The sequence below is a fragment of the Phaenicophaeus curvirostris genome, chromosome 16 (genome assembly GCF_032191515.1).
Source record: "Phaenicophaeus curvirostris isolate KB17595 chromosome 16, BPBGC_Pcur_1.0, whole genome shotgun sequence".
In the NCBI taxonomy this organism is placed as follows: Eukaryota; Metazoa; Chordata; class Aves; order Cuculiformes; family Cuculidae; genus Phaenicophaeus; species Phaenicophaeus curvirostris.
In genome coordinates, this window is record NC_091407.1 from 8,798,524 (window position 1) to 8,813,205 (window position 14,682).

Here is a 14,682-nt window from a genome sequence, read left to right on the forward strand (position 1 = left end):
GGCAGCCCCGCGATGGCGTCCCCGTTCAGCGGGGCGCTGCAGCTCACGGATCTGGACGATTACATCGGGCCCTCGCAGGTGGGAGCGGGCCGCGGGGGAGTGAGGGGGAGGCCCTGGGCCCGGCCCTGGCAGCCGGGAGCGAGGAGAGGGCAGCACCCGGCCTGGGCATAGAATAGGTTGGGTGGGAAGGGAGCTCAGAGCCCGTCCAGTCCCACCCCTGCCATGGGCAGGGACACCTCCCACTGGATCAGGGGCTCCAAGCCCCATCCAACCTGGCCTTGATCCCCTCCAGGGATGGGGCAGCCACCACTGCTCTGGGCAGCCTGGGCCAGGGCCTCCCCACCCACCCTCACAGCGAAACATTTCTCCCTGAAATATCTCAATCTCCCCTCTTTCAGCTGAAAACCATCCCCCTCGTCCTATCCCCGCACTCCCTGATCCAGAGCCCCTCCCCAGCATTCCTGGAGCCCCTTTCAGTACTGGAAGCTGCTCTAAGGTCTCTCCGCGGTCCTCTCTTCTCCAGTCTGAACAACCCCAACTCTCTCAGCCTGACTTCATAGCAGAGTTGCTCCAGCCCTTGGATCATCTTTGGTTTAAGTTCTTCAGCCTGTCAGGCCCCCCCACCCCAGCCAGGTCAGGGTCCCCCTGATGTGGCAGCATGAAGGGGACAGCCCAGCATGCAGAGGAGCAAAGTGCCGAGGCTGCCGTCCTTGCAGCCTTCCTTCCTTTAGGTGCTGTGAAATAAACTTGGCAAAGTAAAGAGCACAGAGCTGCCTCACTCCAGGCAGGGTGAAGGAAGAGATCAGAGAGGGCAGCAGTGCTGCTCTGCTCTGGAAGCAGTTGCAGAGAGAAGTCCTGTCCCGACAGCCAGCTTGTCCTTAAACTGCCCTGTTCAATGGTAATCTGGACCCCCCCCCAAAGAAGCTCAAGCCTAAACAAGTTTCCTCGCACACTACTCATCCACACAGACGCTCACGCCAGCGTAGAGAAGCAGGTAGCAGAGAGATGGGACTGAGCAGCAAGGATGGATCAGGACCGTTCCATTCCGAGTCTACAAACAAAAGTATAAATTAGTAATTATGGATGTATTTGCTGACAAGTATGGCTGATAAACTGCCCTGAAATGAGATCAGTGGGATGGGGCACAGCAAACCCCACTGCAGAACTTGGGTTTCGTAGCCAAGTTTCTGCTGTAAATGATGTGACCTGGTTTGCTGTTTCATATAGCGATTGCTATTTGTTTTTTGAAGTGAGCCTAACTGAGGAGTTATATCAATTTGTTCCTGCTCCCTCTAAAGCTGGGTTAGTTAGGGACAGGGGATGAACTGTAACTATTGGCAGAGCAAGGATGGTAAAAGGCAAAGAGGATCCAAGCTGAAGAAGTGGCGCAAGGAGTCATAAGGTCCCTAAAGCATAAAAATCACTCAAAATATAAAAACACCCTTGAGAATTGATGGCAGAACAATACGGAATGCTGGTCGTGGTCCATCTGAGGTCATCTAAGTCCTTTGGACACGAAATGTAACTTCTTGGCGCTGGCCACATGTTGAGTGCAGTGACCACGCCTCCGCCTGTTAAAATTTGCAATGAAGAATGCAGGATCCTCTAAGGATTTAGAGAGGAAGACTGCGCAGGCGAGCCTCTGTGCCTTTCCAGAACAGCAGAATCGCTCTCTGCTTTTGGTATGATGCTGGAAAAGTGTTCCTTCTGTAAAAAAGGGGTAAGCAGCCTCGGCTTTTACGTTTTCCCTTGAAGATTAGAGACACTGTGAGAGTATCCAGCATGGCTTAAGGGAGAGTAAGCGGCATTCACTTCTAGAACTAGTTTAATCATTCTAGTTTCTATTAAAACTCATTCTTCCACACTTTGTTGCTCAGCTTCTCGCTTTTGGGGTTATTTCTCTTTCAGGAATGTATCAAACCTGTAAAAGTGGAAAAAAAGCCTGGAAAAGCAGCAGCTAAGATCAAGATTGAAGCAGATGGCAGCTATTTTCAAATCAATCAGGTACGTGTGATTTTTCTTCAGTATTGCGTAAAATATCCAGAAAACACGATTGTACTGTTAAGTATTTGAGTAGTCTACAGCTATTTAATGCCTCAAAGAGGACCAAGATATGAGGTGATTGTTGCTGTCAGCATTCTTGTGTCTTTATTCCAAAGTCCAACTTTTTAATTACCAGATTTTATAAGCACTAATTCCCATTTTGTGTCAGTCTCTTCATCTCTGAAACAGACATTAATTAGTGATGATTTTCAGTATAAAAGCAGATAAACTGGAAAGTCTGTTTTGCTGTCAATACTTACATAATAGCAATTCCTAGATTACCTGTGACAATGTCTTTTCCCATTGCAATGTGTCACACAGCAGAGGGTTCATTCACAGAGATTCAAACAGATACTCCTAAATTGTGCTCTGATTGTTTTAATACTATTTCAAATTATTAATTAAATAGAACTCATAACCCTCATTCTTGCAAAATTAATGACAAGGTTTGGAGAATTATTTTGCTGTTTGCATAGAAGAGGTTAGCAATTCTTAGTTAACCAAGCTGAGAACTCTTCTAGAAATGTTACCTTTAACTTTAAGCAAATGATGACCTTTTTGACTTAAAGGGGGGTGCGGCACTTCCAGAGGAGCCTGCTTTCTTATTTTAAAATTTCAATTTACTGAAACCTAATTGCTTGGTCTGTTTCTGTCTTTATTGCAAAGTGAAGTTTAAGAGGGCAGTCTCATGGGGAAACTGCCTTATTCAGGTCAAATATTATGGAACAGATTTCCACATGCGGGCTTTGATGCGCTGCCACGCAGTTCTCCCATCAGGGTCTTTCTGAGTTTTGCACACGGAAGGATTGCAGAACTCCCAGTTTCAATTAAAAACATTCACCGGGTTGTTGTCTGGTTACAAAATCTGTTCAGGAGGACTGAAGTTCAAGTTCTTGTGAAGAAACAGCTCCAGTGCTACTCAATAACATGAGCAACATCTGACATGCTTTCTCCAGCGCAATATTCAGTGCATATTTAAAGGCCTAGGACCTCTGTGACCTATGGTTCTGTGGTTACAGCAGCAACTGCCATCTGCACCACACTAGCCACAGACCTTGTTTGCTTCTGTAATTACAATTTTTTGGAGCAATATCAGCCTACCAGATGGCACAAATAAATGTGGCCCAGGCAACTGATTCCAGTTCTGGAATCCTCAACATAATAAGGATACGGAATTGTTGGAAAGGGTCCATATGAGGTCTACAATGATGATCCGAGGGCTGGAGCACCTCTGCTATGAGGATAGGATGAGAGAGTTTAGGTTGTTCAACCTGGAGAAGAGAAGGCTCCAGGGAGACCTTAGAACAGCTTCCAGTACTGAGAGGGGCTTTCTATAAAGGGTCTGTAGTGATAGTACGAGGGGGAATGGCTTTAAATTGGAAGTTGGTGGAACTGGATGGGTTTTAAGGTCCCTTCCCACCCAAACCATTCTGTAATTCTATGATTCTAACTCTTCTGCCTTTGCTCAAGGTTATGTTCTTGGTCTTGCTAAAATTTACCTGAGGTTCCTCGGTGTATTTGCGTCCGTGTGCTAAATAAACCTGGTAAAAGCAGCAAGCATCAAAGGTACTTGTCTTCCTCCCCATTTTACTAAAAATAAAAGCTACTTTATTTTTAGATGACTAATCCAAGAACGTGAAAAGGACAACATCTTTGTTACTTAATATAGCGAAGGTGGGAAAACTGCTCTCTGATTCTATGCTGTGATCAGAACTGAGTGTTATCTGTTTCTTTATAGGATGGTGGAGAGCAAAAGCTGGAAAAGGCTAAAATTACTCTCAATGACTGTTTAGCCTGTAGTGGCTGCATCACGTCGGCAGAGAGTGTTTTAATCACTCAACAGAGCCATGAAGAGCTGTGCAAAATGCTGACTTTTAACAAGGTAGGTGATAAGTCATGTCCGGCTAGACTGCTGAGATGGAATGTCTTAATAGATGGATCTGCAGAAGCATGCATGGAATCAGTGCGTGTGAAAATGAGTTTCAGAGATCTGAAGGAGCATAGAATCATAGGATGGTTTGGGTCGGAAAGGAACTTAAAGCCCATCCAGTTCCACCCCTGTGCCATGGGCAGGGACACCTCCCACAGGATCAGGTTGCTCTCATCCAGCCTAGCCTTGAACACCTCCAGGGATGGGGCAGCCACCACTTCCCTGGGCAACCTGGGCCAAGGCCTCCCCACCCTCACTGTGAAGATTTTCTTCCTAATGTCTTATCTAAATCTTCTCCCTTCCAATTTAAAGCCATCCCCCCTTGTCTTATCACTACAAGCCTTTGTAAAAAGTCCTTCCCCAGCTTTCCTGGAGCCCCTTTCAGTGCTGGAAGTTGCTCTAAGGTCTCCCCAGAGCCTTCTCTTCTCTAGGCTGAAAAGCCTGATGAATGTCTGAGGACCTTCTCAGTGCGCTGTTTTGCTTTATCTGATTTTTAATAAGTAATTATGGGTTTGGAGAGGTCCTTTAGTGTAGTGAATTCCTGACTTCAGAGCTAAGATGCAAGATACTTGCTGATGATCAGTGTGCTGAAGGTTCTGCATGTACTGTATTAATATTGCTTGAACCGTGGTGGTGTTTGGTTGTTTTTTCCAGACTGCTGCTCCCATTGAACAGAAATTGGTTGTTGTTTCTGTTTCACCACAATCCAGAGCTTCCCTGGCTGCGAGATGTAGAATGGGCGTTCTGGAAACAGCAAAGAAGTTGACTGCCTTCTTCAAGAGTTTAGGCAAGTGTGGCACTGCGTCCTGTTAATCACAGGGGGCTGCTAGGGTACGGAAATGCTGATGTGATTTAACCTCCCTATGGAATCATAAAGTTTGGCATCAGCTAAAATGCAAACGTGCCTACAACTTCAGTCACGTAATAAACTTGGAGTCATGGAAGGAACTTTAGATTTGCAGTCCTGCTGCCACTTTACTCCTCTTTCTGTGCTGTCGTGCTAGGGAAAAAGGTTCGCTCTCAGCTACAGCAATTGATATCTGTGAATAAGATATGAGTCAGTTTAGATCTGGGTTGACTGGAGGCTTTTTGTTCTTTGCCACATCTTTCTCACAAATTCTAACACAGTTGCTGTTCTGCTTAGGTGTGCACTATGTTTTTGATACGACTTTTTCGAGGAACTTCAGCCTGCTGGAGAGCCAACAGGAGTTTGTAAAACGCTTTCAAAAGCAATCTGAAGACAAAAAGGCTTTGCCTATGCTGGCTTCTGCCTGCCCAGGTACGGGATTAAATTAGTTATGGAAGTAATAAAGTAGCAAACTAACAGTACAGGAGAAGAAATGTACAGAAAGCTTGTTGGAAAAGGTAGATTTACTTAAAGGATTGCTCTTTTCACAATACAAATCCTGGTGTTAATAGCAATAATGATCTGTACAGTTACCTAATTATCTCTTTAAATTGAATCTTATGTTAACACTTCCTCTGCTTTTTGTGTTGAAGTGAGATGAAAATGGTTATTAAAGGGTACCGGGTCTAGGGTTGGGTGAGCAGAGTGAATGGGTGTGTGTTATTTTTTAATTGAATTTGCTAATTACACTCTTACCAGGTTGGATCTGTTATGCAGAGAAAACCCACGGCAGTTTCATCATTCCCTACATCAGTACGGCCAAGTCCCCACAGCAGGTCATGGGCTCCTTGGTCAAGGGCTATTTTGCAGAACAGCAGGTGAGGGGCTGATGTACGCTGTGCTTGATGGCAAACTGCTCCAGCTGAGCACTTCCAGCTGCTATTTTTTATTTTGATACATGTTACACATTAGAATTTAGAGGTAAAGATTACCTTGCAAAGGCAGCATCTTTCTCACTTCCGTCTAATCTAATGAGACGTTAGCAACTAGGGCAGCAACACTAAGCTTCTGTTGCATGGAATACTTTAAACCCCTGTATATCATTTGGGAAGGCTAGAGAAATCTATTTTTCAGTGTCCTTGCATTCCCATCCTATCTGTGGGATTTTTTTCATGTTGTTTAAAGTTGGTGAATAACTTAAATTATCCAAAGGCAAAACATCAGTCACTGCATACGTGCAGATCATGTCTTGTCTAAAAATTACTTGCTTATTCCCAACTCACTGTTCTGTTTCAGTTTGACTTAGCTCTGTTCTCAGTCTTTAACCTTTGGAATCTTTCCAAATGTAAATTTGATGTTTAAAGACTAGAGTTATACTAATAGCCTAGATTTGTCCAGCAAGAAACTTGAGCACTGTCTCAGACTGCACGACTTACTGTCTGCTAATGAGCAGCAGTTTAACACGTGCGTAAACGCTGACATCTGCATACTTGTTACAGAAATTGGCAGCCGCTAAGAATGTTTGGCACAAGATACTGAAACAATGGCCTTGAGTCAATGACTTGTTTCCTCAGCCTCTGCTTATTTCTTGGCTGATCGTGAGGTTTTTGTCTAATTCCAGATCACATTTTAGTTACTGATTCAGGGGCTGGGTTTTAATAGCATGGAAGAAGTATGTTCTCCACCTGCACGATGAGGAATTCTCTGTACTGCATGTCTACATGTGGATCATCTGCACCAGCAAAGGGAGGGGGGACCACCTGTGAAACACCATTCTGCTGACACTTCCCACAAACCAAAACTGGGTTCTAGGAGAGACCTAATCTGATGTGTGTGTATATACATATGCATACAAAATAAACACTCAGTAGCAGTGGAGAGTATGTCCAGAGGCACGGTGGCATTAGTTTCATCATTTTCTTTTGTACCTGGAAAACATCTGCCTCCAGACAGGTTTGATACTGGCCGGTCTGACTGCACAGCTTTGTCTTTCTTCCAGCATCTAACACCCAACCAGATCTACCACGTAACGGTAATGCCCTGTTACGACAAAAAGCTAGAGGCTTCAAGGCCAGACTTCTTCAACCAAGAGTTCCAGACTCGTGAGGTGGACTGTGTAATCACCACAGGTAAGCAGAGCCAGGAGTAGCCCAGCTAACTTCTACAAGCCTCAGAGCAAGGCATTTGCTACTCTTAATAACCCTTTGTCTCTGCTAGAGGATGTAATGTATGGATATTGCATTTAATAATGCAAATCATGTCCTGATAAATCATGTCCTGCAGTCTTGTGTACTGATCTGTGGATTTTGTTTTCCTTCATCCCCAAAATGAGGACTTTTTATATCTCTGGTTCTGCCTCAGGAGAAGTGCTGAAGCTGTTGGAACAAGAAGGGGTATCTCTGCCAGATGTAGATCCTGCTCCTTTGGATACCATGTAAGAACAAAACCTCATTTGCATCTCAGTCATGTTCTTGTTCATCCAGTATTCATAGAATTCTGCAACAGAATTTGCCATTCCACTGTTCTTCTGCCCATGTGCTTACATTTGATTTGTTTCCTTGTGTCACTGATTTTGAATCAGTGCAATTTTGCATAAAATATTTAATTTACATAATATGCTGAAACTCCTCTTTTGGAGTTCTAGGGGGTTTTTGAGTTTTAATAGTCCAAGGATTAGCAGCTTTCACTGGAGACCAGCAGGACTGATAGAATTAGCTCAGCGAGAGTGAAATAGCAAAATAATTATGCAGAGAAGTGCAAGTTGCATGACAGTTGTTTACTTTCATTACCATTACTCATGGTATAGTTCATAGGGTCACGGAATGGTTTGGGTTGGAAAGAACCTTAAAGCCCATCCACATCAAACCCCCCTGCCATGGGCGGGGACACCTCCCACTGGATCAAGGGCTCCAAGCCCCATCCAGCCTGACCTTGAACACCTCCAGGGGTGGGGCAGCCACCACTTCCCTGGGCAACCTAAGCCAGGGCCTCACCATCCTCATCGTGAAGAATTTCTTCCTACTGTCTAATCTCTAGAAGTCTCTATTTCTAAAAAAATAAGGTCTTAAATATGTGCAACCAGATGAGATTTTAATTCCTTCAACTGAAAAGTAACATCTGGTTAAGTGACAACTGCAGAGAGATCTAAGCGACTACGGAAACCTTCATGTCACATTCTATTTGTCTGAACTGACATGCAGTCGTGGTGCTGCACTGAACTCTAAACCAAAGCATCCTCTTCTTCAGTTTAAGAGAAGTGTCTTTGTAGTGCTATGCACATGAATGAACAGAAAAACAACACATGCAGCAACCTTTAAGAATTATAAAAGGGGATTAAATGTATGATTAAAAAACTTACTGCTCAAGTTTTTAGGAGAGATTTTGATACCCCAAATATGCAGCATCTAGCACAGGACTGAATGTGACACCGGTCTGTTTTCACTTGTACCCCTTGCAGATGTGACACTCCTGTTTGAAATGTGGGTGATTTCTAAACAGGCTTCAAGACTTTCTGGTACATCCAAGGGCTATTTGCAGCCTCTGCTCAAGAATGGTCTCATGAGCAGATGTACTAAGGGAAGCGTCCTTATGTGCAGCCTATTTCCTAGTGCAATTTTCATTGTTATAAACCTTGGTCACTCCTGTGCTGCTGAAAAGAAGGAGAATGCGAGATAGACACAGTCCATTGCCATCCAATCCATTTCCTGTAAGGGAAATGCTTGCCCAGAGCCTAGGTTTCCTTCGCTGCATCTCAGCAGCTTGATAGGTGTAGATAGGTTTCACGTAACACGCTGACTAGCTGAGATCTGTTTATGCATGCTCTATCCAGGATGAAGTGTCTTTATCTGACAGCGTATGCAGAGATTGCTTTCACATCAAAAAGCAGAGTGGCTTCAGCTATCATAAATGTCTGCATGGCTGAGTCTTAAAAGTGCAGCTTCAAAGGCTGCCCATGGAAACAAGTACTTCTGTTCTACCTGCTTTATTGTTAGAGCACTAACAGCAAATTAAGGAGAAAACAACATTGTGAAGTGTTTGGATTCTCTTAGGAAAAAACATTATGGAAGTGTCAGTTATAACGTAGAACTGAATGTTGAATTACTTGATAAAATCTCTGGCCAGCTCCTTGTGAGCACATTCCGAGCACTGGGCCTCATGCTTGTGGTGATGAAGTGCCTCTATAACCTTTTACTGGCTTTAACATACTTAGTAAATTGACTGCTTACAGACAGCACGTATTCCTCAGACCTCAGAGCATACACACGAGCAGTCTGACGGCTGTTGTTCTGTTTTATCCCCCAGCACGTGGAAAAGCCCATTAAGAGGTTATTACATTTGGCAGCAAGAATAAGATCAAATGCCAGAAATCCCAGGACTTTTGCTGGGAGAACCATTTGCTCCAGGCCAGCACTGGAGCTTGCTGGCAGCCTCACGTTAAAGAGCAGCAGTTAAAGAGCAGCAGTACGTGAGGCCAGACACACTGAAACATTTTGTTAATGAAGCTCAGTTCCTGTAAACAAGATCAAATCAAAAATAGTTTTAGGGGGTGATTGCGGGCTGAAGTGTTGCCTTCTGCAGTGCTTCCAAAGTTGAGATTTTATCTGTAAGTGGCAACATCTTCAGTTTGGCTTGAAACTGCTTGGCCTGAACTCAAATGTTCTCCATTCTGCAGCTGTTAGCGGGAGAATGCAAGTGTCGCTGCTTACAAGCAGATCCCTCATCTTGTTCTCTCATAACAAAAGCTATTGTTGTGGCTCCCATCTGGTGAGCTGTTCTCAAGAAAAGTTATCTTGACCTCAGGATAGCTGGTTGTGTTTTGGCATATCAGCGAGATGGGATTATTTGTGTAGAACTTGACTTAAAAACTTAAACAGAGCTGGTGAAAGAACTGAAGAACGAGCCTTAGGAGACATGGCTGAGGGACCTGGGGTTGTCTAGCCTGGAGAAGAGCAGGCTGAGGGGAGACCTCATCACTCTCTACAACCACTTGAAAGTAAGGCAGGTGCTGGTTTCTTCTCCCAAGTAACACGGGAAAGGACAAAAGGAAATGGCCTCAAGTTGTGCCAGAAGAGGTTTAGATTAGACATCAGGAAAAATTTCTTCACAGAAAGGGCTCTCAGGCGCTGGCACCACTGCCCAGGGAGAAGGTGGAGTCACCATCCCTGGGTAGATGAGGCACTCAGGGAAGTGGTTTAGTAGTGGACAGGTACAGTTGGACTTGATGATCTCAGAGGTCTTTTCCAACTAAACAATTCTATGATTCTGTAGTTGTTCAACGCTAGGATCCTGTTGAATACAGGGTTAAATCTGCTGGGCTCTGCAGCTCTAAATAGTTTGGTTCCCAGGAGAAAGGGAAAAGCCAGGAGCTCAAAGGGAGCTGGTCTGCCCTTGTTCTGTCACTTCTGAGTCCCCTGGACCTTTGCATTTGTGCTGGCTGTATTGTTTTATCAAAGATCTCCCTAAAGCTGCTGCGTCCCTCCTTTCCCACAGGTTTAGCAGTGCTGCAGAAGAGCTCACCAGCCACTCCGGAGGGGGCTCTGGAGGCTACTTGGAGCACATATACAAGTTCGCAGCCAAGGAACTCTTTGGAATTCAAGTGGATACAATTCAGTACAAACCTTTAAAGTAAGATGTCTGGAGTCCTACAGAAAGCGCTTTTATTGCAGTCCTGTTCATACTGTTATCTTGCTGATGAACTGAAACCTTCTTTGCCATGTTAAACATTTTACTTCAAGGCATGGGAATTGGCTTCTCACTCCCACAGTTGCTGAGCAATAAATCAGCCAGCACTCCGTGCTGCCTTTCCCTTGGAGACCTTGAGCCCCTTCACCACCCACACAGTTTATTTTGACCTGATGGATTTTCCCAGTATCAAGTTGCAGGCAATTTTTAGAGTAATTTAGAAGACAGAGCATGCACAGGTCTGGGCTCCCTCACCTGCAATCAGGCCCACTAATCCAGCTATCGCGGAATGGGATATCTTGTGTCAGAGCTTTGGGGCTCTGTTTTAACTACGTTGCGGTAAAACAGAAAACAAGTCACTTGAGTATGGGCATAGAATCCTTGAGGTTGGAAAAGGCCTCTAAGCTCACACAGCCCAACCATCAGCCTAAACCCACTGTGCCTGTTAAACCTTGTCCCGAAACTGCATGTCTCCACACTTTTTGAACCCCTCCAGGGATGGAGACTCCAGCACTGCCCTGGGCAGCCTCTGCCAGGGCTTCACAACCCTTTCAGTGAAGAAATTTTTCCTAATATCCAATCTAAACCTCCCCTCAGCTGAGATTCCTGCCAGCTTCCCACTTATGTTATGGAAGTACCATTTGTAACGAATTATATCCCTAATTAGCAACATTTATGTTTAGGATTTGTTGGCATAGGAAGCAGAAGGAACAGTCCCCCAGAGTCTCAATATAAAATACTAGGTAAAAATCACATTACTTATTCTTTTATTAGGAATAGGTACTTCCACTGACCTTAGGAGTCTGGAAGCCTTCAGTAATGGTTTCCTCCCTGGTTTTATGACCCACTACAATAGGAACGTTTCCTCGACACCCTCACTAATGTAGAAGTTGGCTGAAGCCAACGCAGAGGGCCTGTCACAATGAAACTTTTGTTTAAGCTCCATTAGCTTTGATTTTAAGGATTTATTCAACACAGGTGTTCCTCAGCAAACTCAGATTGGGTGGCAGGTTCTCAAATAAGACTGGAAAAGGATCTATAAGCTCATTCCTTCATCTACTTTGTTTGGGTGGCAAAGAACTAGGACAGCTTTTTTGTATAAGATCTCAATAAGAAGTTGGTTTTAGCACAGGGCTCTTTGAAGTTTAAAATAGAAGTTAATTTGGATAAGACGTTTTCTCTGCTCTTGTTCCTCAGAAACAAGGACTTCCAGGAGGTGACCCTGGAGAAGGATGGAGTAGTCCTGCTCCAGTTTGCTTTGGCATATGGGTTTCGAAACATACAGAACTTGGTGCAAAAGCTGAAACGAGGGAAATCGCCCTATCACTATGTTGAAGTCATGGCCTGTCCATCAGGTAAGGCTGCAGGGGGATTTCACTATGATCCACAGCTTTGAGAAGCTATGTGAAACTATACCTAAAATGTAAGAACAACAGGCAATTTCTTGCATCCTGAATGTTGTGGCAAAGCCTTCAAACTCTTGAGACACAGTAATCACAGCATCATAATTTCACAGTTATTTGTGTGTGTATTTTCCTACCTAGAACCTAGTAATTTTCCAGGATTTAAGCAGTGACAGCTAAATTCCAATGCACAAAATTTGCACAACTTATGTTTTTAAGGAGATCCTCCTGGTTTCCTAAGCTCTTTAGTATGTGAGGAGATTCTTCCTCTAAAATTGCACAGAATTGACCCTTACACTTTTACAGAATGCTTGCTACGGTGGGTGAAGAAAGTCTCTTTCTACCTATTTTATTTCCTTCTCTACTTTGTACAAGGCCTCCTTTTTCTCCCTCCTGGTCCTCTTTGAATCTGCCAGCAGAGAGCTGGGGCAGAACCCAGCCTGAAACGATGCTGAGCAGCCACTCTTTGTATTCAGCACTTGCCCTCTCCCCAGGGGCCTGCACAGGTCCCAGCCCTGAGAGCTGCTCAGCATCAGGACACTGCTCTGGGCAGCCACACAGCAGCTCCAACAGCAGCTCCAGAACAATCCCCAGGCACATTTATCTTACCTTCAGTTGCATGAGATGAGAGTCAGAGCTCCCCGCTGCTGCTTCCCCCTGTCTCCCAGCAGGTCCCAGCCTGCTGCAGCAGTGCTCTCTCAGGGCACACCAGGCCAGGGATCTCCCCTCGAGGCCTGCAGGCGTTGGGTAAGCACTAGAATGGTGTTTTCATTCCTGTAACCATCTGCAGGTGCAGAGTAAATTAACTACAGTTGTGCATTTCTGATAAAGCTGAAGTGCTTCTAAACCCTGTGACTCCCTTTGTTGCATGCAGGCTGTTTAAATGGAGGTGGTCAGATCAAACCAGAGGGTGAATCCAGCAAGGAGCAGCTGCAGCAAGTTGAGAGGCTGTATGAGTCTCCAAGGGCTGAAATTCCGGAGAAGAACCAGACTGTGACTGAACTGTATGAGCAGTGGCTGGGCGGCCTGGGGTCAGAAAAAGCTGTGAAGACTTTGCATACGGAGTACCACGCCGTGGAGAAAATGAACACTGGATTTAACATCAAGTGGTGAAGAGTGATGTGAGGAAGCCCCAGTACAGATACTCGGTGCCTTTATAACTCAATTATATTTAAGAGTCCCAAAAGACAGCTGAAGTTCTGTGCCATCACTGGGAGTTGGCAATTTGTGACTCTCGGGAGGGATGAGAAGGTAATGTGCACATAGGCAGGCAAGATGAATTCCTACAACTTCATAATTGTTGAAGTCATGTAAATAAAAACTAAATGCTGATTTAAAACACATGTCAAAAGAAGCAGTAATGCACCCTGGCCTCCACACAGTCTTTGAGGACTAAATCTGCACTCCCTTTACTACCCTATTCCTACCAGAACTGACAACTTTAAGGTACTGAGGGATCTGCCTTGCAGTAGACAGCAATGAGCTTTCTGCTACAGGACAGCATTACTCATCCAGCCCTTGCTGCATTTTCACAGCTGTCTCTATCAGGACTTCCTCATTTAGTTATAACCAGTCTCTTTATACCTTGGGTTCTGTTTTTCTGTGTCCCTGTCTCTGGCTGCCTACCCTCGAGGTCTAGCAGCCGTATTTTTGTGTTGTTAGAGGGGGTGGGACTGGCAGCCTGGGATCACCTGAGCAGCAGATCTCCAGGGCTGCTCTGTTGCCTGCTGAAATGGGACTTGAATTAATGTTTAAGAAGAAAAAGTTGCAGTGATTTCATTTCCTTAATTTTAACCTGTGGGCAATTACATTTCCCTTTCTCTCTAAATACATAGTAGAGGAGGTCACAGCATTGTTACATCTACCCTGTCCTCAACCAGTTAGTGATGGAGAAAAGCCTTAAATTCAGAGAAAACCATTTTTTACAGTGTTTCAAGTAAGGATTTAGTCCCAGCTTGCTTTCCAAGGAAGGACAAAGTCCTTGGTGCCTTCGAAAGGTGTGACTTTACAAATGCTAACAGGAGGTGGCTGTGAGATGTAATCCTTACAAGTAATTTAACAGAACAATCTACGAGGTTACTAAGACCGGATCTGGTTCAATGCAGTGTGTTGCAATGCTGTGCCAGGAGATGGATGTGAAATAAGTTTGTGTTTTGTTACTGAAGATGCTGTGTGCTTGCCTTGCTCTCCGTATTGTTATATACGGGTATTTTCCACTGCTCCTCCCTCCCCACCTTATTTGCAGAAGAGCAACAGAATGAATAACTCCACTTTGGTCTGTTTAATGTGAATATGACTTTTTCTGGAGTTAGGATGTGTGTGGGGAGGGGAAGGCAGTGGTGGGAGGACTCGCAGCCCTACCTGTACTCAAGGGGAAGGGACACAGGCAGATGTGGAACCTCACCCTGTGCCTGCTGTAGCTGCATGTGGATACAAACTGAAGAATCACAGTACTGAATCGCTTCAATATCTCTCCTTTTTCCAGTTACTGCTCCGTGAGGACTAAGGACTGTGCAGAAAGTAGAGTTAAGTGGATGAAAACTGACCACAGAGCTGCCACATTGCTTTGTTCCTTCAGAGTAAATGCAAACGGATGGAGCTAGTTTCTGTGCTTGACTCTTGCCAAGGAGAACCCTCACCGGTTACTGCAGACCTTGGGCTTAGGGCTGGCAGACCTGGGCCTGCCTCTTGGAACAGCTTCGCCTGCGGAACTTGCCTCTGCCCTTCTCAAAGGCACCTCCAGCCTTTATTAAAAGTGAGCCAACAGTGCAAAAAGC

General features: G+C 44.8%; 1 protein-coding gene across 3 annotated transcripts; it reads left to right on the top strand.

The window, feature by feature from the left end:
- Positions 1–14,680, top strand: CIAO3 (cytosolic iron-sulfur assembly component 3). Of its 3 annotated transcripts, XR_011338567.1 has the most exons (12): positions 1–78; positions 1,909–2,004; positions 3,782–3,925; positions 4,628–4,760; positions 5,118–5,252; positions 5,580–5,698; positions 6,820–6,949; positions 7,182–7,254; positions 10,311–10,445; positions 11,700–11,857; positions 12,780–13,156; positions 14,391–14,680. XR_011338567.1 is itself a non-coding variant. In XM_069870002.1 (11 exons), exons 1-11 carry the CDS (start codon positions 13–15, stop codon positions 13,016–13,018), a joined length of 1,428 nt encoding a protein of 475 aa, XP_069726103.1. In that variant the 5' UTR covers positions 1–12; the 3' UTR covers positions 13,019–13,212. The 3 variants fall into 3 exon arrangements, 2 of the variants coding, with proteins under 2 accessions (XP_069726103.1, XP_069726104.1); XM_069870002.1 differs by lacking the exon at positions 14,391–14,680 and having other exon boundaries at positions 12,780–13,212; XM_069870003.1 differs by lacking the exons at positions 1–78; positions 14,391–14,680 and adding an exon at positions 1,571–1,720 and having other exon boundaries at positions 12,780–13,212.
- The last annotated feature ends 2 nt before the right edge of the window (positions 14,681–14,682 follow it).